Here is a 24,389-nt window from a genome sequence, read left to right as displayed (position 1 = left end):
AGCCCTACTATACAGGGGTAAGATTGCAAAATATATATATACTGAGGTGAGGCGAGGCGAGGCGAGGCGAGTCACAGCTTTCAGGCAGCTTGAGCACTGGGCTCTCTTGCAAGGAAATTTGAAACTGAGAGCACATTGCCACAGGCGAGAGGCCATTACCTAATTTTCGACTGAGTCACCTCTTTCAAAAAGTGCACACTGTTGGGAGTATTTTAAATGGCTCTCTCCAATGCTCTACCTACTGACTTGCCATCCAAAGCTTCAATTAAATAACAGTTCAGAACATAATGAACTGAAAAATTTCACACTCTGAGGTGAGATACGCATATATAGCACGGATGGTGAGAGAATTAAGAAGGTACAGTAAAAACAGGACCAGCTGCTGGCTAGTGAGATTTGGCCAGCTTTTGACAAAAGGGAAATATTTGATGGGAGCCCTTGCCAACAAATACGCCATACCCTCCAACATTTATCTGATGAAAATAGGGATGTCTTATTCCATCATCATCATCATCATCATCATCATCATCATCATACCCCAAGCCACTCTGGGCAGTTTCCAGCATAATAAAACATTAAACATTAAGAAACATCCCTATACAGGGATGCCTTCACATGTCTCCTAAAGGTTGCAGTTACTTATCTCCTTGGCTCGGGGGTTGCATAACTCCATACACTCCAACCTTGTTTTAAATTTATATATCTAGAGAGAATATTAGCCTCCTGGTTATCCTTCACCTGTTGTGCTGCTTAGCTAGTCCTTATAGTTAAGATAAAGGTAAAGGGTAAAGGGACCTCTGACCATTAGGTCCAGTCGTGACCGACTTTGGAGTTGCGGCGCTCATCTCGCTTTATTGGCCGAGGGAGCCAGCATACAGCTTCCGGGTCATGTGGCCAGCATGACTAAGCCGCTTCTGGCGAACCAGAGCAGCGCACGGAAAAGCCGTTTACCTTCCCGCCGGAGCGGTACCTATTTATCTACTTGCACTTTGACGTGCTTTCAAATTGCTAGGTTGGCAGGAGCAGGGACCGAGCAACGGGAGCTCACCCCGTCGCAGGGATTCGAACCGCTGATCTTCTGATCGGCAAGTCCTAGGCTCTGTGGTTTAACCCACAGCACCACCCGCGTCCCTTTATAGTTAAGATACTACCAACCTAAACCCTGGCACCTGGAACGCTTCCTTCTGGCAACTCCTGTGGCCAAGCTGGTGCAAAACGTATTGCTCTGCTTTCCTTTGGACCACATCAGAGAGGCTGAGAGAGAGGGATCTTGTTGTCTGCGCATCCCAGGACCTCCAGACACACTGCCCAGGCTTGCGCCCCAGAGAGGTCACTTTGGTGCTCTTAAAACAGCACCCCCAGAGGTGCACTTCATTGTCTCTCGAGACAGACAGATGCCAAACACCACAACATGCAACTCTCTAGGGCTGGAGCGGGGAAACTGGAGCCCACCAGTTGTTGCCGAGTTCCAGTTCGCATCAGCCCCAGTCTACATGGCAAATGATCAGAAATGACAGGAGTCGGGAGTGCAGGCAATCTGATGGATCACAGCTTCCTCCATTATAGAATTATGTTCTATTCTATAATAATTTATTTATACCCTGCCCATTTGGCTGGGTTTCCCCAGCCGCTCTGAGCGGCTCCCAACAGAATATTAAAAACATGATAAAACAGAGCCAGTGTGGTGTAGTGGTTAAGAGTGGTGGACTCGTAATCTGGTGAACCGGGTTCGCGTCTCCGCTCCTCCACATGCAGCTGCTGGGTGACCTTGGGCCAGTCACACTTCTCTGAAGTCTCTCAGCCTCACTCACCTCACAGAGTGTTTGTTGTGGGGGAGGAAGGGAAAGGAGATTGTTAGCTGCTTTGAGACTCCTTAAAGGGAGTGAAAGGCGGGATATCAAGTCCAAACTACTACTACTACTACTACTACTACTACTCTTCTTCTTCTTCTTCTTCTTCTTCTTCTTCTTCTTCTTCTTCTTCTTCTTCTTCTTCTTCCCCATAGGCACTAAGGGTGCAGGGCACCCGGTCGCCAGGCTCTCAGGGGCGCCAGGTCAAGAGTCCGAGGCCCGAGAATTGAATCCGGGGAAGAGCCCGCCCGTCGGTTGGAGCGCCGCAGCGGGATCTTCTGCACTGCGAGTTCGGGAGCGACCGAGCCCGCGAGATGCTGAGGCGGCCGACCAGCTTTGCCCTCCTGTGCACCTGGGACTGGGCAACTTGGGGGGGGGGGCACCGGGCGGATCTTTGCACCCCGGTGCCGCATATGCTTAAGACAGCCCTGATTCTACTTCTTTTTCCTGGACTGCCAGAGTAGAAATCCGTAAATGTAGCCAAATCCCCTTATTTCTGACTAGAATTTTTCCACATTAAGTACCGACGATTGTCAAAATAGTCATCTGAAACCACCCGCAGCCTTGTCTAAAACTGAAGCCCGTATGCTTTGTGTTAAATTACAGTATTTTTTTTTAAAAAAAATAGAGCTATGGAAGGAAGACCCCTTTCCTCCTTTCCTCTGCCTTTCTGTTAAGATACAGTAATCCTACTCCTTTCGCTGCCAACTGTTCGGCAGCTATCCTGTCAGCAGAGCTGCATTCCTGCACTCATTTAATAGCTATTTATCATTCAGTAATCTGCCCATTTTCAAGAAGGAATAAAGTTAAGTGTTCCAGAAATTGGAAAAAATTGAAACTTGACCTTTATTAAGTGGGTTAATTGTCACCATCACAGCATGTATGAAATTAATGACCAAAAAGTAGAATTTCTGAGTTTCAGAAGACTAGGTTAATGTCCAAAAAAAAGGTATAAACTCTGACCTTTTTGACATATGCCAAAAGAAACAGCCACCTTAATAAATTACTACCTGTATGCAATTATACTAAACCATCCCCAGCATCCAATCACTTAAATTAATTGCTGCAATATTTTAGTTATTATTCTCAAGACTCTTCGGCAGCCTACAAGAGGCTGTGGGTTTTGTAAGGCAGTTCGTTTTTCTAGTGCAATCTTATTTCACTTTTAGTGTGGATGAGACCAAGATCATTCAAGTAAGTGACCGAAAAGTTAGAGAGGCATCAACCACATTAACAATTTAAGGGTTAAAGCAGTTTCTTTTTTTTAAAGCTTTATTTTTCAGTTTTTCAAATTAACATAACCATCAAATACATAGTTTAACTTCCCTCCTCCCTTTCCTTGGTTCCCTATACAAGCATTTGCAAAGCTGCATCTCTTCCTTAACTCCTTTTATTACTTTATTCTTCTTCCAAAGCCACCTTTTAACTGCTAGATTTTAAATTTATTCTGCTAATGTATTTGTTTACATTTTAAAAAAATAACCCCCATTCTTTGTTGAAAGTTCTTGAGTTCTTAATCTTCCCGTGGTTTTGCCATTTCTGCATAGTCTATTAACTTTACTTGCTATTCTTCCTTTGTTGGGACAGTAACCTCTGGGCAAGTAACATTCTGGCAGCCGTGGTTGCATACATAAAACAAATTGGCCTGGTCTTTTGGTATTTTCTAACATGACCTGAAGTAGAGAGGTATGACTCCATTTTGAAATGGGATTCTGTATACTGATTATTTCCCTATCTGCTCTTTTAAAACAAAACAAAACACTACCTTGCCAGTCCAACAGTACGGGAAACAATGGGCAACAGACCACAGAGCTAAAGAGGAGCACCAATCTTCAGGCCAGAGGTTCTTCATGACTTGAGTCAAGAAGCTTGTAAGGCTTCCATTCCTCAACCCCTATTGCAACAAGATGGTTGCTGGGAGCTGTCATTGTCAGTAATCTTAACACCCTGCCTGGCCTTGCTGCAATTTGACCATGTGAGTTTCCTACTTTGCTGTGCGCTATTGTATCTCACGGCTACCAACCACAGGTGGATGAGAAGAGTTAGTCATCATTGCTAAAGAAACCTCTCTTTTCAACCATGTAATGTCATACAAACCTTTTTGGGTTTTTCTGAAGTTCGGTATTTAGATGTGACAGCTCGAAGCATTCTTTGCAAGAAATCAATTTTCTGGATCCAGATAATTCTGGGTTGTGAACAGTATCTGGGGCAGAAGCTGCTTTAGTAGGCAGTACTCATGTAGGGAGATGGGCGAATGTGACCCTGTCTTCTAGACTATTTCATCGCTTTTCATACATCTGACCACCAGATCTATCAGGAGTATCCTCAAGGATGGTGCATCAAAAAGCTACTATACAGGAGATTTGATTAGATGGTGGCTGCTTTATAACCTGGGAAGTAGTAAATTGAGAGATCCCACCAGGTTATATTTTAGCCCCTTCAATGTTCTGTACACCAATAGGAAGGCACAGTTTAATCAACCCGACAACCGACAGCTTTAATTCTCAGACTTGAGAATACAATAGCTTCTTTGAAAAACTATTTCCATGTTGTTCTGGGTTAGCAGTTGATGGCTAAGTGACTAAAAAAAAGGTGCCATTTTTGTTTTCTGATTAACGTAAATCCAGACAATACAGAAATGATGATTGCTGGTGGTCTGTGTGATTTTGGGAATGGATTACCTGTCATGGACAGGGCCCTCTGGAGGATCAAATATGAAATTTGGGGGCACATCTGCATGTGGTGGTCATGGTGCAATGGGACCCCTGAATACGTCTCCTGGCATTAGCAAAACATCTACACCTCCCCATGCCAGGGCTGAGTTAATAATAGGGTGGTGAGGGTGAATTACCTTTCATCCCTTTAAAAGTACATAAAGATGCAAGAGAATGTGGTAAATAATATGTTTTGCGACTTCCTCCTTTAACTCTATGTACCTGAGCAGCAGCACAGAAAGCGGACTGTCAAGATGGGAATGAAGGGGAATGATCTAGGAGTCTTGAGGTAGGAACAGAGAAGAAAGTGAGGTCCTACAGGAGAGAAAGTGCTTGCAGTCCCCGCCCCAACAACTTGGATTCATAAATGTTCTCTTCAAATTACATACTATTTTCAAAGAATCTCCTCCCACCCAACAGCCATCATATCACAGATCACATTCATCTCCACTGACTGAACCATAAAAAAAATTATGGGTCCAGGTGCTTTCAAAAGCTGACGTGGCACAAATACATCAACCTGAGGCACAGATCTTTATGGATCTTCATAATTTTTACAAGGGAATCCCCTCAAAGCTACAATCAAATCATAGGACACCTCAGTGTTCACAGACGCTTCCTGAAATTTGTGTTTCTCTAACTGGTGGTTTTGTTGTTTACCGAAGTAAAAAAACATGAAAATCCATGCAAGGTAATTTTTTGTGGAGGTGAGTTACACACCAGATCTGCGGTTTTTTAAAACTGCAATGTACTATAAGCTTGCACTGTTGAGGACCTGGTGCAAAATTATGGAAAGTTCAATAGCGCCTGTTTTTAATTCTGCAGGATCAGATTTTTACCCAGAAAAACAAAGTGTATATGCATGCTACTCCTTTCCTGCCGATGGGTGAGTAAACAGACGGACATGGAAGAGGGAGGAGAAGCAACTGGAGAGCGGCACCCAATGCACACTCTCAAAATAGCAAAAGTTCCCATAGGCCCCAAAAGGTTGGTGACTCCTGGTAGCTTAGACTGGGAAACTTCCCTGAATGCGTTTGTTCAGACAAGCTTATAGATTACGGCTCGCCTGCCCCCAAGGTTCCAGATCTTTCCTGATCTGTGAGGAACTGCACAATTGTCTGGACCGTTAAAACCCAGGCTTTTTAGACCAAACATGCTTCCTTCTAATTCCAAGGCTAAGATATTGGCAAAAAATTAAAGGTTGCAGTCAAAAGCGTATAAAAAAATAGAAGTGTCTCTTGACAATAGCAAGAACAAAACTAAAAAGGGCTATTTCAGTTTAGCTCTGTAGTTAAGCTCTAATCACCCACAGATGTCAATGGGATTTGGACATGCCTAGCTTTCTCTGGGTTACATCCCAAATGAATAGGCTTTAGCTCATTGGTGGGGAATATCCAGCCTTCCACCCTGATTAGTCGACAATATGGTCCCTAAAAGTGGCAATATTGTATTGCAAAAGTAATAACGACACAATTTTAAGTGGAATCCTATGCATGTTTACTCAGAAGTAAAGCCCAATGTTTTCAAAATGATTTACTCTTACATAAGAAGGCACAGAATTGCAGGCTTAATGATGTCCTGAGAAACAACTGTGTCACACTCAGACTTTTTTTCATGTTGCTATTGCTGTTTTACTGGTTCTATGTTTCATTTTTCTTTTAGCAATATTGTTTATGTTGTACACAACCTTAGGGGGTTAAAAAAAATTAAGCTGTTTAATAATGCTTATTAAAAAAAAAAAAAAAGAAGTCCCAGAGGTTGGCCCACCAGGGTATTTAGGACTACCCACTTGTCCCAAATGTGGGTTAAACCACAGAGCCTAGGACTTGCTGATCAGAAGGTTGGCGGTTCGAATCCCCGCGACAGGGTGAGCTCCTGTTGCTCGGTCCCTGCTCCTGCCAACCTAGCAGTTCAAAAGCACGTCAAAGTGCAAGTAGATAAATATGTACCACTCCGGCGGGAAGGTAAACGGCGTTTCCGTGCGCTGCTCTGGTTCGCCAGAAGCGGCTTAGTCATGCTGGCCACATGACCCAGAAGCTGTACGCCGGCTCCCTCGGGCAATGAAGCGAGATGAGCACCGCAACTCCAGAGTCAGTCACGACTGGACCTAATGGTCAGGGGTCCCTTTACCTTTACTTCCCCCAAATTGGACACCATATAACATCAGATGGGGAAGTTCGAGGAAGAGTCTCTTTTTGCCTCTCTAGTTTGAAGTCAAGCAATGGCTGCAGAGGAGCTGGAACTGCAAATGAAGAATCTTCCACTGAAAGACAATACCTGACCTTTGAATCGCTTGTTGTCACATGATTTGAGAGGACAGTGCCCCACCCACATGCCCAAGCGGTCCACACTGGTGGGATCCAGTTCCTCTCACCCCTACTGTGTGTATTCACACATTCCCCAGACCCTGCTGCTTACCACTCCTATCCCAACTCCCTTGCGGCCTGTGTAACCAGAGCTGAAATCTAAGTCAATACATCCAACGCTTATGCTCATGCAAATGAATGAAAAAGTAGCAAGACACAAATTAATCAATTTTACTTTTAATAATTTTCTTAGTCAAAAGTGTAGCTTTGAAAATCTCTAGCTATTTGTGAAAATCTGAAAAGGTTGGGGAGCAGCCTCACTCTGAACAACACAGTTTGAATCTGGAGGCTGGGCTGAGTTGCTTCCAATCTCTTTCTTCACCAAATTAAACCAGTGCCATTTTGAAATTTTAAAAAAGTCAAGCCTTAAAAAATAATAATAAACAAACTGAGGATGTACTGTAGTTGCGCACTTTGATTTCAAGGATATGGTGGGGTGGGAAATTAAGTTTCTTGTACAGTAAACCAAACCACAAAATAAACGATAGTTTATAGAAACCACTGTAATTAGAATGTATTCTTAACGTTTGAAACCTAGTGAAAATAAGGTTGCCACCTTACATTTTTAAGGGTGTATCTACTTTTCAGTGCATCTACTCTTTTGTGCTGCTCTGATCTCTGCTTATGCCAAGTGGTCAGTCAGTCAAACTTGCCACCTCCTTGGGCAAGAAAACAAGCTTTACATTTTAGAAGTCAGAGTAAACAGAACAGAAAGATAGCAGATAAAGTTGAACTCTTCCCTAGGAAGTAAACACGTTTTCCTAACCGAGGGCTGCACAATTCTCCAAAGGTACCACCTCTCTAATTTTTCCTGGACCCTAGGCCTCCAAAAGCAAGATGGCAATCTTAGTAGAAAAGGGATGCTAAATCTTTTAAATAACTTAAAAATCTTTTTTTTATTATTATTATAAAGCAGCAAAAAACATTTTCCTCTGCAGAAAGAAATGTTAGGAAACACACCAATGTAAATCACTGTTCGGAGGAGAAGAAGAAGAAGAAGAAGAAGAAGAAGAAGAAGAAGAAGAAGAAGGGAACACCTGCTAGTTTTCAATTTCACAATAAATTCAAAACTATTTTAGAGCTATTCTTTAACCTCATCAGTACTGTCTGAAGAAGATTCTTTGGCATCTTCAGTCTCTCTGTTACTTTCCTCTTGATTTAGATTTTCATTTTCCGATTTGGTCCCGTTAAGCAAAGAATTGTCACCATTCACAAATCCATTTGCTGCAACTTCTGCCCCAATGGCTTCCTCAATCTTTAAGTCCTCTTGATCCTCCGTCTCTTCGTCCAAGTTTCTCAAGACAATTGGGAGTCTTGAGTCTGCCACAGTATTCTCTAGTAAGGCAATATTACTCTCTTCATACTTGGGGAGGAGAACTCCTTCTGCCATTTGTTTGCCGTAGTACTCTCTGTTGGTGGCCGCACTCTTGACTGCTTTCTCCAAAATTTCTTTCTCACCTAAGCGCAGTTTAATAGCCATTGTCGCGTGACAGGTAAGGTCATGCGTTTCCAAAAAAGATTTATCATCCTAAAAAGAGAAATGGGGGAGGGGAGAAGAGAATAAAACGTAGTGCATTCACCAAAATCTAAGCAAGGCTTTGGATTTTAACCGTAAAGCTGTACTTCTGTAAGTGGTCAAAGTTACCAGTTTTTACATTGTTGTATTAATCATAACAATGCCATTGTTATGCCAGGTCAAATGTAAAAATGAATGCAGTTATACATAGTGAAAGGTAGCAGCAGATAGGTGTTCTAGGCCTAAGGGGCAGAAAGTAGACTCATTAAAGCGAGCAGATAATACTGAGTATGAAACGGTCTTGGAATCTTAAGTCAGCGGAGGTCTGGAAAAAAAGGAAATGTTTGCAATTCGAAGAAACCTTTTGAGAAGACAAAAGAGTTTCCATGCCCAGAAAGACACTATAGAGCAGTGTTTCCCAAACTTGGGTCTCCAGCTGTTTTTGGACTACAACACCCATCATCCCTAGCTAGCAAGACCAGTGGTCAGGGATGATGGGAATTGTAGTCCAAAAGCAGCAGAAGAACTAAGCTTGGGAAACACTGCTATAGAGTAGCTGGAATGAGTGTGTCTGAAAAGTGGGTATAAATCATAAGCATTAAGAGGTGCCTGCCTCCTCAACCCCAAAGTACCGCACACATACTAAAATAGAAAATTGCTTTTTTTCAGAAGCCCAGCTTCTGAAATACATGGTCCATTTCTGAATACAGTGGTACCTCGGGTTACATACGCTTCAGGTTACAGACTCCGCTAACTCAGAAATAGTACCTCGGGTTAAGAACTTTGCTTCAGGATGAGAAGAGAAATTGTGCAGCGGCAGCAGCAGGATGCCCTATTAGCTAAAGTAGTCAGGTTAAGAACAGTTTCAGGTTAAGAACGGACCTCCGGAACGAATTAAGTACGTAACCAGAGGTACCACTGTACAAAGTTCAGAAAACCTACAGTGCAGCAACCAAATGATGAGCTTACACCTCTAAACATCTCTCAAGCACAAAGAATACTATTAACTCCTTTCTAGAGGAGAAAGGCACCAAAAGGGAATGTTTTAAAAAGACGAACTCATTCCTATGAGATTAGACCAAGTATCCTGTTAGGTTATAAGTACAAGCATGCTCTTAGAAGTCTTACCAAAATAGTGGTTTTGTAGGTTTTTAACAGAAGAGATGCCCTGGCTTCAAGGAATGTCCAAAGTTTCACCTCATTGTCCCAGCTCACTGGAAATTCAGAATTGCCAAGAGTGAAGATTCTGTCGATTGCATGCTCTCCTATCAAGTGCTCCTTCAGCTCATCTGTTGAGGAGGAGAAAGGACAATCAGCAATTGCTCCATTTATTTTGGCCTCTGGAAGGCTAACAAAACCGAACCATTCATAGCATTAGTAAGTGGACCTGTTGCTTTCTGAGTTCTTCAGAGCTGAAGCTCCAGACTTTACTGGCACAGAATAGATTCTCTAAATACAAACAGAGAATTGTTCCATTTATTCCGGCCATCACCAAGTTCAATGTGATTTTCTTCCAGCTAAGTCTGTGAAAATATCACAGCCTAAGAAGGCTTCACCATCACAGAGCGTGTATTGTTCATAATTTTAAATTTTTGTGGTTTTAAATTGCTTTTATTTATTTCATCTTACAAACTCACCTTGAGAGGTTTTGGTTTTTTTGCATAAAGCTATAAATAAATACCTAACTAATGATCTTTTATTTGCAATTCCCCACCTTCCTCAATATAGCATCTCCAAGAAAAAAGAGGTATAAAAATCCTGAAGAATATATTTTGGTTTACAAAATAGGCTTGTAAATAGCCACTTGTGTAATCAATTGTGACAAGTAAAATTTGCCTAGGTTGGTTACAGCATGGTGTTGATAATGCCAAGGTTGCAGGTTCAATCATTGCATGGGACTGCTGTGCATTCCTGTACTGCAGGGGGTTGGACTAGATGATCCTCAGGGTCCCTTCCAACTCTAAAATTCTATAAAAGCTTTTGCAAACTGGAAAATAGTCTTTCCAGATCTTCAATGTTCCATTAATGTCTACCAGAGAATGGTATATATGGTCAGAAAGGCTAGGATATTTTTTTCTTTGGTGGGCTAGTAATTTCTCTGGAATTCTTTGGAGGGCTGAACTTTCTTTCCTTAATCCCATTTTGACCTTCAAACAATCAAACAAAATTTGATACAATTTTTCATAAGGTGTTTGTTTGTTTTTTACCTTCCGTCATGCAAAACACTCTAAGGAAAGCCAGAAGCTGGGCTGAGATTGGAGGCTCTGTTGAGTGCAAGGCAAACACACTAGAACTAAAAAAGAAAGTAAAAAAAAAAGTGAATAAGATGTCAGTCTTTGGTAGCTTGATTATGTGGTATGAAAATCCTTAATTTATAATATATTCTTATTATTGTAAAGTGAAGCTGTATAATCCATTTTCTGAGCATTAAACTGAAGCTGTTCAAACTTTTCTCAGATAAAAATTGAGCAATTCCTCCTCTATAATAGATTAGTCAAGTATTACTTTACTATTACTTTATATAACAACCTAATAAAAATTGTGCATGCTTTCATTTACCACGTAAAGACCTATAGAAATCTCATTTCCAAGCTACAAAATATTAACACTTGCTCCCTTGACATACCGACCATCAGAAATTATTGAAAAATCCATTAGAAGAAAATCTAGTCAATCTAGCAAGATGGCTGGTAATTCAACCAAAGAACACTGACTAGATATTGTACAATAGTCTGAATTAAAAAGATTATGGTTCAAAAGTAACAGTGTGTGTTTGGATTTATGGTTCAAAAATGAAGGATGCTGAAAGCATTATAGGTCACAAATAGACCATGACAGTACTTTTATAATGAGGGGAAACAGAGAGCAAAAATAGCAAACCGGCATATTCTCTTGCCCTCCAACAGACAATTTATTCTAAAGATGTTGGTAAACGTGTCTCATAATCAGCAAACTTGCTTAATAACAGCAATTTAAGATAACTATATAGGAGTGAGATATAATGTAGGCTCCACCTACTTTAATGAACAGCAGTTTTGCTATAATGTTCTACTTGACCTTAGAGCTTGAAATGTTTCAATACAAAAACAGCGTCTTTCAATTTGACTTACGTTGGGATGCCAGCGCGAGCTAAGACCTCTGCCTTCATAGCATACAGCCTGTCACTTTTACTCACTCCAAGCTTTATTTTCACTCTGTCATGTGAATTATTATCAAAGAAAAACCCACTGTGGATCACAAATTCAGCATTTGACCGAGTGCCATAAAAAATGTAAATCTAGGAGGATGAAAAGAGAAGCGAAGGGACAGAAAAATAGCTTAGGATCAACTCATGGAATGACAAATTACACATTACACAACCCCCCCCCCCATACTATAGTGCTGCAGACCACAATGCATATGAGAATGCTATCTTTAAATAACGGACAAGGCAAACTTTAACCCTAGGAACTACTTTTACTCAAACACTTTGGACGCTGTTCTAAACACAGAGACCTCTACCTGCATGTGCCCAAAGCTCCTCCATTGACCATCTTCAGAACTACATGCATTAGAAATAGAGAGCAACAGAATTCACACAGAAATGCAGCTTTTTCCAAAAAATGGTGTACCGTGAGCTGTCAAATGACTTGACCAATCAAAGAAAGAGAACACCTCACCTAAAAAGATGGCATTCACATTCTAAAGGGACCTCAAAATATTACTGGATATCATTCCTGAACCGGGTTCCGTCTAACAGAGTTTGCTGATACTACGCGGGGGGGGGGGGGAGTTAACTGAGATTTTCCTTCTGCTTACCTTCCCAAGACCACTGAATGGAAGCCAGCTAGCCGAGATACTCGAGGTCTACTCTATGTGTTAAATAACATTTAATTCTATACATGTGTACTGTAGTTATCAGAACTGCTGCCCTATGATTAGTTTTGGATAGTGCTCCCCCTTTTCAACAGATATCCAAGAGAATGCTTATTGTGTCTCCAGTGTGTCAACTCTGCTTCATCCTTCACCTCTGTCGCATTCTGTTAGCCATCAGTGTCTTGGTCTTTTTTAATGGAAAAAGCAAAGATCACCTGAGCGGCAGGGGTGCAAAGTTTTTGCAAAACACCAAAGCTAGTAGGTTTTCCTAATAACTAGAAATGGAAACCTATGCCCACTAGTGAGAAGTGGGATCCAGGGTCGGTGTGACCCATTTCGCCACCAGCTCTGCCAGCACTGTTGCTGTGGCACTGGCATCAGCATAAACTTTCGGTGAGATATTGCCAAAATCTCGCAAGGTTTCTCGTTATTTCGTCAAGATCTTGTGGGAAATTGGCACCAATATTGGCACTACTTCAGAGGCTGCCTGAGGCAGCTGCTTCACCCTGGCCCATAAGTGGGTGAGCCCTGTACTTGCTGGAATATTCTGGTCTGTTCCCCTCTTCGTGGGGATGGAGAGGAAAACAAGGTCTTGCTGCTAGCCCACATACATATCAGTGTAAGGGTGCAGAGCATAGCGTATACCAAGAGGAAGGGAGCACAGTTGGGAAAGGAACAAAACAGAGACTCAGAGGAGGTAGGAACCAGGTCCCCCGAACAGCAGCACACATCAGAAGAAGAAGAAAATCTGCATCCTGATCTCTTTAGTAATTCACGTGCCAGTCACCATGTTGCTTTTCAGGTACCAGTGGCTAATGGATGCCTGGAGTTTTGGACTCTAGAGAAGGGGACATAATATTCTTTCCACTTTCCCCACATATATACCGTAAGTACCAAATTTAACTTAATTGTGTGCAAGTTTATGGGGACAAATGACCTGATTTATTTTATTTTATTTATTTATTAAATTTGTATACTGCCCGTCATCCGAAGATCCCAGGGCGGTTCGCAATGGCCTATGAGAACATCCAATAATTTTACTTAATAATGTCATTTGCTAAATTAGCAGCTGGGACATGTTTCAGAATTGCAAGAAATTTATGAGAAATTGTAAACCTATATGAAGCATCCACTTCAAGCAGTTGTGACAGGGTGGGGTATAAACAGCATTAACAAATAGCTCTTTATACTACATCACAGGGAAGTCCAAGAATTAATGGTCAACAGTAATAATGGACAACATGAATCGCAAGGATATTGGAAGTGAGCACTGAAGGCAGATATTGATGCCTGTTAAAAGGAGCTATACATCCCTTGGAGAATGGATCCTGACAGCTGAATTGGTTAGTGACATCATCTTTTATTTTCTGGACGGTTAAGTGGTAAGAAGTCAGAAAACAGCTGAATGTGAACTAAATAATGCCAAAGAGCAAAATGCTGAACAAACAATGGTTGCCCAGCTTATGATGCTCAGGTCAAGTATTTTAAACGCCCTCACCTATGTGAACATTTCTACCAATGTGCTATCATTCAAAACAAAAAATGGCTGAGTTACTCATGGCACAAGGTAAGGTTGCTTTAGATCAAGGCATTCGTCTTCTTTTGCAATGACAAATGCACTTTTTATGTTACAAAAAAGAGAGCTATCTATCCTCAGTCTTTATAACACATTTGTAAGGAATGTCCCATGGAACACTCCTAGTGAAAATTAACAAGACTCCTGAAGCTAGATTAGAATTGCGTGTATTTACTATCAATTGGATGCATCTGTACATGTATGAATTCTACACATGGAACTTCAAATGTTAATTCACACACACATATCTCAAGATTACCTGTTCGTCAGCCTTAAAATCTTGAAGTGCTACACATTCACAACGGTCATCTTCCAAATTGTAGCCTGTAGTGATCTATACAGAGGATTCAAAAGAAAGAAGAAAAAGGTTCAGCATTTTATAGTTCAAGCTTGTTTGTATGAGCCTGATCTTCCTTTAAAGCAGGCACCCCCAAACTCAGCCCTCCAGATGTTTGGGGACTACAATTCCCATCATCCCTGACCACTGGTCCCGTTAGCTAGGGATGATGGGAGTTGTAGTACCAAAACAGCTGGAGGGGCAAGTTTGGGGGTGCCTGCTTTAAAGGATGTAAAATGACCACTACTTTAAAAATAACAAGAAACAGCACCTACTACCCTGTAACAAAGTCAAGCCTCTTAGTCCTTGGGGAAGTTACCTTGTATTTTCCTTTCTTTTAGAGCAGTGATTGGGGAACCTGTGCCCATCCAGCTGTTGCTGGATTCCAACTCCCTTTAGCCCCAGCCAGCATGGCCAATGGTCAGGGATTATGGGAGTTGTAGTTTAGCAACATCTGGAGGGCCAGAGGCTCCCCAACCCTATTTCAAAGGCTGGTGAGAGTTTAGTCAGATAATCCCCCCATATTTTTTTTAAAGATGGGGACAACATTTGCACACTTCCAGCTTGCAGGGACCTCCCCTGTTCTCCAACAATTCTCAAATATTATAGAAAAGCTATAAAAAATGGCACCCTTCTAGACCACTTTGTGTTGGTCCTGAGTTGACCCCTCTCGCACATAACAGTGCTGTTGAGTTTCAAGTTACTCCCATGGGGTCCTCTGCAGCACTGCACTAAGAGAACTAGTTTCTGTCACACACTTCAACTCTCAGTGCATTTTTCATCACTCTGAATCAAAAAGAGGAGTGGATAACTGTGAATCTTTGGGGGGATACTTTCTTCAGAGGACTCCAATTTATTTGCAAATAATCTCTTTATCTGAAACTTAGGTAATTATTCTTAGATGGTGATGGGATTTTGCTGTGGGAAGATGAAGAAGTTGCCACTTAACCATATTTCTTTTATCAAACCACAAGGACTAAAGTGGCTCATTATTAACATGGAAATTGTCCCACAATATTATTTTCATAAAGCAGGAATGTTCTTGATAAATCAAGCTGTACAACACAGAAAACATACCAATCTCAAGGAACAGGCCTCATACATAGTTGTGTCCTGAAGATGTGATTTGAAACAAAATCTACAGAGGTTTTCAATTGGGGTTGTGATGCTTAGTTGAATAATCAGTTAAATCAATAGATTTAAAATCTTTTGATTGATTTAAAATAGTGCCCTATTTAATCAAGCAGAAGAAGAAAAAGAGGGTTGCAGGTATCATCTTAGAGGAGGTATTAATCTTCTATCACATACAAGTGAATGCCTTTTCTAGTATGTTGCCTGCTCTGACACATGCCATCATCTAAACACAAAGGGGAAATGTTTTTCTTCTTCTTCAAACTAACATCTTTAATCAGAATACTTTAAATTGGATGACAATCAGTTTCAAGTGTTTCAGGGCTCTTTTAATGTTTCGATATACAGAATTTGTGGGAGGGTGCCTGGTTTTATGGCATATGAAACTTGTTTTATGGGCTTTCATTTTCCTTTTTTTAAAAAAGCTGTTCCTCTCATTCCCTAGTGGAATAGCTTCCTGCTTTTTTGTCCTTCTCAAAGGTTTCTCTTTTCCTTATATCATTTTTGTCTGTATACAAGTGTTCCAAACAAAAAAGCAGCTTGGAATTTGGGCATGTCGGATTTTTATAGTTCTATAAAAAACATTTCCTCTTGTCCCAGGAGCTGAAAAGTGAGGAGAAACTATCCATGGGGGATCAAACCCATAAGGACTAGCGCAGTAGTCCCAGCTAATCCCCAGCACCAACACCCAGGGGAAATATAGACTACAGTCTGCCAAGGGGGGAGGGGGGCTAGGAAAAGCAAATAGCCACAGCAAAGGGCTCTGAACCAAATAAAATCCAAAGAGCTAATGGACAGTTTTGATTTAGAGTATCAACCTGCCCACAATATTCATTGAGCTCAAGGGAAACATCCCCTTCTATATCAAAGGGACATGAAGAGTAAACCTTAAGACATGAAAAATAGGTCAATATATGCACAAAATGATGCATTAAGAAAACGTTTCATCAAAATGCAAATTTGGATCCCCCCCCCTTTCCAAAAATGCTTAAAGCTAAATGCAAATTCAGTGTTAAACAATGCTGGTCAGGTATTTATAGGTCCCCACTACAGCTCATGGACTGAGTGTGGAAGAGCAACAGATAGGAGGACTCTTCCCTTTATTACAGCTGGCTACATTCCAGCCATACAAATTATTGAGCTTTACACGAACGCACACTCTATCCAGGCAAAACTCATGCATATCATCCCAGTTCAAGGAGACATCTACTCAGGAAAAAGCACTTGAAGAGGACACATGGTAGGGTTAGCGAGAGGCGTGGAGGAGCACCAGCCTGAGGGAATGCCAAGGGCTAGACAGAGAGGCTTGCAGGGATGCATATGGACCTAGGCCTAAGATTGCTATATTATTTGCAGCTATATTTTAGGAAGGTGCATGAGGTTCAGAAATGTCTTTGCCAACCAAATGGGACAGTGCAGATGAAAACTGTTTACACCCAGGTGTGCTACAACAAATGGGCAAGTCCCGTCAATGAAGCATTTCCCTGTGAGCTTAGCACAACTCTGGCCTCTGATTCCATACTGATGCTCCATGAAATCCTGACTCACTGAATGAAATCTGGAAGAGAGACGACCCTGCCTTCTTTGAAGTCTGCTGCAAAGTTGGTGGCGAGATGTTTCTCGAGTCAGTCAGCTATAATGCATCTCTATTCTTGCTCTACCCCATGGGCCTTTCTTCTTCTTCTTCCACAAGCTAAATAATAAAAGGCTCTTTTGGTTTTAGTTGGAACCGTGTCCATCCTGCTTTCTCTTGCTCCTGACACTACTAATTAGATCATCCTGCTCCAAGAACTCTGTCAAGAATACTGTCTTCATGTATTTCTCATTGTTATTTTCTAGCGGTATTGTGACTTGACAGTCAAACTGGTTGCTGGTGCTGCCAGAGGTTTAGAGCCTACTGGACGGAGAGGATCATCATGCAACAAGCCCAAAATTACTAGTATTAATACTATAGAAAAACAGAGATACAAGAGATCCATCAGCTGGTATCAAACATCATAGCTCGAGAAAGGAGGCAACATATCTTTGTTTTTACTGCAGATGTGGATAAAGACAACTTCTGCACAAAGCAGTTCCTTTGCACATACTTTCTCCTCCCAGCAAAACTTGTATTGATGATTTTGTTCCTCAACATTAAAGTGTACTTCTCCTCCTGTCTAGCTATTAGTTTTAAGGTGGTAAGGTCCTCTGAAACAAACATTTGCACCCCCAAATCAACACCTTCCATGCCTAGAGGCTGCCCCCCATTCTGCTGCTTACTATTGGAATTCTTTTACCTCCGAGTGTCTGGCTCCTTCTCTTGTGTGTTAAACACCTGTTAAAAATATCTTCTTCATCCTGACATATTTAGAGTTATCTTGTCAACCTGAGATACAGTATATCCATTATCCCAGGGATAGCCACTGTGGATTAGTCAATGTGCTATTGGACATTCTCTCTCTCTCTCTCTCTCTCTCTCACACACACACACACACACACACACACACAACCCAACGACACTGTTCTTACCAGCCCATTGGTGTGATTACACATGTCCCATAAAGGAATCAGTGCTAAGGTAACCCGGGAACCATCCTCAGCAGGAATCTGGTTTTGTCGTGTCATGACAGAGGAAACTGCCCATCTACAAGACAAAATACTCAGTTTAGTGAAAGTCATAGATAGACAAAAAGTTTCAATTCAGATTATAATCCTTCCCAACTTTCTGCCAATAGCAGAAAAAAAATCTGCTCTTAGTACCAACCAGTCGGGTGAAAAGACATATTGTTAGAATTGAACAGGGTGCCTCTGAGCACATTAAGAGCCAAGGAATAACTGTTCAGTACAAGAACTGAAATGAGTTCACTGTTCTTTCAGACGAACATCGTTCTTTCTCCATTTCAGCAACCTAGGTATTGGGGGGGGGGGTGTCATTTTGCTTGCTGTTGCTACTGCAAAACAATTGGGAATCATAATCCCTTGCCAATCTACTGTCTTCTGTCCACTTATGGTGACCTTTAAAGCGATATACAGCTTTGGCCCTTGAAGGAGCATCTCCACCCCCATTGTCCAGCCCAGATACTGAGGTCCACCTCTGAAGGCCTTCTGGCGGTAACTTCACTATGAGAAGTGAAGTTACAGGGAACCAGGCAGAGGGCCTTCTCGGTAGTGGTGCCACCCTGTGAAGCACCCTCCCATCAGATGTCTAAGAGATAAATGACTACTGTATATGACTTCTAGAAGACATCTGAAGGCAGCCCTGTATAAGGAAGTTTTTAATGACTGATGGTTCATTGTATTTTAAATATTTTGTTGGAAGCTGCCAAGAGTGGCTGGGGCAATCTAGTCAGATGGGAGGGGACTAATAATAAAATTGTTGTTGTTGTTGTTGTTGTTAATAGTAGTAGTAATAATAATAATAATAATAAATCACTTGCAGCATCTAACTTTTGAAAACCTAAAGGAATGTGGGACAGACTAAACAAAAAAACAAGTTGTATCCAGTTTTGGTTAATGTATTGGTTTGATGTGACAGCTCAGTAATGTCAGAAAATTAAGATAATTTCTCTGGGAGTCAATTCAGACATAGCAAGACTTCTATGAATGTTATTCCTTTTCTTACAAAGCATGCTCCAGCATATATATCTATATATAGAGGAAAGAAATCCTTCCAGTAGCACCTATAAGACCAACTAAGTTAGTTCTTGGTATGAGCTTTCGTGTGCAAGCACACTTCTTCAACTTTTTTATTTTTTTTCTTTTGACTATGGCAGACCAACACGGCTACCTATCTGTAACTGTATATATAGAGGGTCTTACTTTTGTTTTAACAGATACCAGAGTATTAAACAGTAACCGTGGGCCAAGGCCAATTAAAAAAGTAATATAAGCATTAAGAAAAGTAATACAACAGCATTTAGAAACAACCATTAACTAATGCTAACTGGTTAGCTATAAAACTTTTGATGTTAAAATCTAGATGGCTAAATTAATTATATTCTCTGATCTGTAATATAACTACTATGGCAGGACCAGGGATTCATGATTAATAACTTGATTATTTTCTAGGGAAGCATTTGAAGGCATTTAACAACCCACTTTTATATAAAAAGGGAAACCAACCTGTAATCATCATAAGTGAAAGAATCCTTTAATGGCAGTTTGCTGGCATTAGGATGGGTCTGAGAAATAAGAGGATTCAGAGAAGAGTTGAAAAGGAAAAACAAAACAAAAAACAACAACCAGAAATCAGTCAGCAGAATTTCATTATTTAGCTGCCTAACAGATCCTAACAAGAGCCAAATGAAGCAGGAGGCGTCCAGCCGCGCTACAGAGGGATCATCATGCTATTATGCTCTCATACATCACTGTCAACTTAATTTGTTGTGCCCAGCAGCCGCTATAAATCTGTTTCTTCATATTTCAAAGACTGGAACCCACAACATCTCACACACACACATTTAAGGTGGACTCCCATCTCCACGCCACACATAAAAACTTGATTGAGAAAAAGCTTGTCCCAATTCTTTTCTTTTCTTAACCTGAAATGTTAATTCTATGTTCTCCTTAGTCACACTTTAAGGGTGAATGTATTTTAAGCATCTCTCTTTCCTTATATCCAAAAATGGTTCTTTTCTTTTTTTTAAATAATAATAACCACACGTTACACATACCTTGCAAGTCATAATACATTTAAATGTTGAAGCAGTTATGGTCACATGCATAGATTATATAATTATATATTGGACGTACCACATGTTAAAGGCTGCATGCCTTTGCACCTTACAAGGCAGTAAGCCCTATTGGGATAAATGGAATTAAGCTCTGAGTAACCATGCTTAGAACTGGGAACGTAGGAAGCTGACTATTGGTCCCTCTACTTCAGTGTTGTCTATGCTGACTGGCAGGGACTCTCTAGGATTTGGGATGGAGTCTCTCTGGTCTTCTCTGATCTGGTGGAGGGGAAACCAAGGCGGGTAACAAGGAAAGCCTCTTCCCATCTATGTGAAGGAAATGTGAACTTGTCATTACTACTCCTTCTGCAGAATGCTGGGATCTCACTCTGGGGTTGGGTTGAAATACTCCGCATCTGTTGGGAAAAGAATTCTGAGCAGGGAGGGGTTGTTTGTTTGCATTAACCCTCCCCTCCCCCGGATAGCTCTGCATGAGACTCTTAATCTTAGGGTTGTGGGTTTGAGTCCCATGTGTTGGGTGAATGACTCCTGCATTGCAGGGGGTTGGACTAGATGATCCTAAAGGTCCCTTCCAACTCCGCAAATCTAAATCTAAAATCTCTCCCTTTGGGAAGAAGCTCATAACATGCCTGGTGCCTGCCGCTCAGCCAGCCCCAGAAAGAGGAAGCTCAACAACTTTGGGGGTGTCTCAGGAATTTTACTTTCTGAAATATGGCAAGCCTACCTTAATTATTATGAGGAAATAAGAATGATTTAAAAGAGGAATTAATTACACAGAACTAGCCTCTCGTTTCTGGCCAACCGACTTCAAGTACTTCCAAGGCCACTTTGCCTTATGCACTTTAAAACACAGTAGCTAAAAAGAATCATAGCCTTTTGAACATGCTTAAAAAAACCCCTTTCCCCTCTTAAGAGATTGAGAGCCATTAACAGTATCATTTTAATATTCCATTTCAATTACAGTTGAATAGGCAGGTTTCAGTAAGTGATCAAATGAATGGTTATTTCTAATGATACAAATGAGTTTTGCTTGGATGTATCTTTGCAACACTGTTAATGCAAGGAGCTCTACGTAGTGTGCTCCTTTTTTCTTTTTTCTTTACTCTTGATGCATTAGCATCACAAGTGCATGGTAATTTATCATCTCTCACAGTAATGTACTTGCTGGCACTGTGTGCAGGACAGTAGGGGATGAGGTAAAAGTGGCTCAAACCGTAAATCAATTAGAAAACAAAAGCTTGTGCTCAGTGCACAATTTTAGGCAAATTATATATTACAAAAGACTGCCAATTGGGTGTTATGTCCCAGGTGTCTGCTCTCTCCAACCCCTTAAATTAGCCCTATGGATGGACTAGCTCTGAAAACCACGGCTCTCTCAACTAATAAAAAATAAGTGATTTGGTTTACATGCAAAATTTCATTTCAGACTATTTTAGTTGGATATTCTCAGAATAATTTGTGTTAAGCTCAGTGTCACAATTTAGGATAGTCATTATCACTAGTCTCATTATAAATCAAAAAGCATATTGAAATCAAAACCAAGCACATAATTTATCCCGTTTCTGCTGTTTGACAATGTGGGCATTGATACAGTGAAAATATATAATTCAAGGTTACACAAATGGTCCGATTTTGGTAAAAGTTACCTTGACAAGTACAAAATGTTCACAGATAACTGGTTATTAATTTGCTTAGATATTTTGCATTGACATGGCAGGGGAAAAACACATTAGAAAGCCGACATCTTGTCTTGTTATGGGCAAACCCTTTTTGAAAATACCTATGGACATCATAAAACAACCTTAGACAAAAAGTGCTGTTATTGTACATTATTTTTGTGTAACAATTCAACTAAGAAAAGGGCTCTTCCAGCTAAGCGGTCATACTCTTTGGTTAAGATCGCTCTGAAGCAAAAATGGGATTGCTAGAATGGCTATGACTCCACCTACTGGCACCAAACTGGAACACATTTAATACAGAATACAGCCTTAGAACTCTTGTCTTAAAAACATGCAGAAGAGCAATTTTCTTCAAGATGGAATTTAACATCGATTAAATATAGATGATCAGATTACTTCACCACAGACTGCAAGAAGGTAACTTTTGCAGAGAATGAAAGCTCACACAGACCTTATTGTTTTGAAATCTATGTTTATCCAGTAAAAAACGACGACAAAAACAAAAACGATGTTGGCTTACAGAAAATTAAAAATTGACCTTGTTTTTGTTTTCATTATTATGATTTTTCAAAACAACAACAGCAGCTCTTTAAACAAGACAAATATACAACTGATTCCGATGTCACATTAAACCAGAATTCACCTAATAAACCCAGTCAGTGGGAGCTCTGCTTGCACAATGAGACTTTCAACCACAAAACCAATTAGCTGAGGGGGTCTGGGGAACCCCAAGAACAATGTATGAGGAGAGGAGGGATTGTTCTGTCCAGCAAGCTGCCAGTACTGCAAAGCTGACTTCCACCCTAATGTTCAACTGTGGCTTAATGATTCCCTGCTTTGCTCTACTTATGCCCATGCCAAACCACAAGCTTGTTGTGTCCTTTGAACTTGGGCTCTACAAACAAACCACCAGCTGCAGCCAAAGTTTGTTATCAAGTGATTGCTACATTGCAGGGGGTTGTATTAGATGACCCTTCCAACTCTACAATTCTGACTCCAATGCAACAAAGCAAGGCTTGCGGCTTTTTGCAGCCATGATCAAGGGAAGAGTGAAATGGGGAATTCTGAGTAGTGTTAAACATGAACTATGGTTTAATATGACATTCAAATATATAGTTATACCTTGGAAGTCAAACGGAATATGTTCCGGAAGTCCGTTCGACTTCCAAAACCTTTGGAAACCAAGGAAGGTCCTGCAGCCAATCGGAAGCTGCAGAAGCCGCGTCGGACGTTTGGGTTCCAAAGAACGTTTGCAAACCGGAACACTCACTTCTGGGTTTGTGGCATTTGGAAGCCAAAACGTTCGACTCACAAGGCATTTGACTCCTGAGGTATGACTGTATCCATAAAGTCACTTAAAAGCCTTGAACTGAACAGACCAATTTAACCTAACGAAAAAAGGAGCAGACCACTGCCTCTGGAAAATCACCACTAAAAGGGCTCTGCTTCACATGCTAGCGGGTTCATGAACAGAGGAAGCCTAGAGTAGAGCCTCAATACATAGAAACTTGCCTATTACCACCTCAGGCTATGCAAATGGGCATTTCCTAAGGTATTCTGGTCAGGGACATAATCTTAACAGTACACTTTCATTAAAAACATGCAATCTACACATCCAGTGTAGATTGCATGTTTTTAATGAAGAGCCAGTGTGGCGTAGTGGTTAAGAGCGGTAGTCTCGTAATCTGGGGAACCGGGTTCGTGTCTCCGCTCCTCCACATGCAGCTGCTGGGTGACCTTGGGCCAGTCACACTTCTTTGAAGTCTCTCAGCCCCACTCACCTCACAGAGTGTTTGTTGTGGGGGAGGAAGGGAAAGGAGAATGTTAGCCGCTTTGAGACTCCTTAAAGGGAGTGAAAGGCGGGATATCAAATCCAAACTCTTCTTCTTCTTCTTCTTCTTCTTCTTCTTCTTCTTCTTCTTCATCCACTCTGTGTCAAGAGTAACCAACATGGTGCCCTTCAGAAGATGTGGACTACAACTCCCATCATACCTCAATGCTGGTCATGACTGGGGCTGAAGTGAGTTGTAGTCCAAAATCTGGAGAGCATCATTTCAGTTGCCCCTGCCCTATGGGACTATATGGCCCATGTGTAAATGCTATGTTTGTCATCCCTTGGTTACTAACCTAATTCCAGCTCCTTCTCAGTATTTTCTCATTTCCTGCCCCAAACCATACAAATTCATCAAACGCTGCCCATAGAAGAAAGTTGCAACAGAATGCAAACTTGATTATGCATTTTGATGTGTATGCTTTGCCCATAAAGGTATTATTTCAAGGAGGAAAACATAGGATTTCTCAATCTGTGGATGCACATTTATAGTTCCAGTTTTATCCTGGTTGTGTTGCCGATACTAAAATAGCACTGAAAGTGGACACATTCCGTATCTAACACAATTGGTGTTTAATAATGTGTTAAATGGCAAAAACTAAAAATGATCAGGGAAAATAAAAGTCAACAGCTTTATACAATGTTTTTGAAAGCCATCTGTACCTTTTAAGATACTTTTTTTCAAAGGAAATTTCCTTATTTGTACAGCTCCAGAAATCAAGCTCCACTCTTAATGGAGCACAAGAAACAATACTGAATTATAATACAAAATGATTACTGTTTCACAGCAAAATATACGTGTTTAGAGAATTGTGTTATAAAGAAATTAATTGCTGAATTTCTGAGAATGCTTTCCAGAGT

At 41.0% G+C, this 24,389-nt stretch overlaps 1 protein-coding gene across 2 annotated transcripts in view; it reads right to left on the bottom strand.

Moving 5' to 3' along the window:
- Positions 1-7,099: 7,099 nt before the first annotated feature.
- Positions 7,100-24,389, bottom strand: part of SETD3 (SET domain containing 3, actin N3(tau)-histidine methyltransferase) — a 47,801-nt gene continuing 30,511 nt past the window's right edge. For both annotated transcript variants that reach the window (XM_080978782.1, XM_080978781.1), the window contains exons 7-13: positions 19,447-19,505; positions 17,854-17,968; positions 14,137-14,211; positions 11,557-11,723; positions 10,654-10,739; positions 9,575-9,735; positions 7,100-8,458 (exon numbers count right to left, since the gene is read on the bottom strand). In XM_080978782.1, coding sequence (XP_080834908.1) covers positions 8,012-8,458; positions 9,575-9,735; positions 10,654-10,739; positions 11,557-11,723; positions 14,137-14,211; positions 17,854-17,968; positions 19,447-19,505 — 1,110 coding nt within the window. In that variant the 3' untranslated portion in view covers positions 7,100-8,011. The remainder of the gene's footprint in view (positions 8,459-9,574; positions 9,736-10,653; positions 10,740-11,556; positions 11,724-14,136; positions 14,212-17,853; positions 17,969-19,446; positions 19,506-24,389) is intronic.

The sequence above is a fragment of the Podarcis pityusensis genome, assembly GCF_964106645.2.
Source record: "Podarcis pityusensis genome assembly, chromosome: 1".
NCBI lineage: Eukaryota > Metazoa > Chordata > Lepidosauria > Squamata > Lacertidae > Podarcis > Podarcis pityusensis.
Note: the sequence above shows the minus strand (reverse complement) of the source record. Positions and strands in the feature narration are given on the sequence as shown.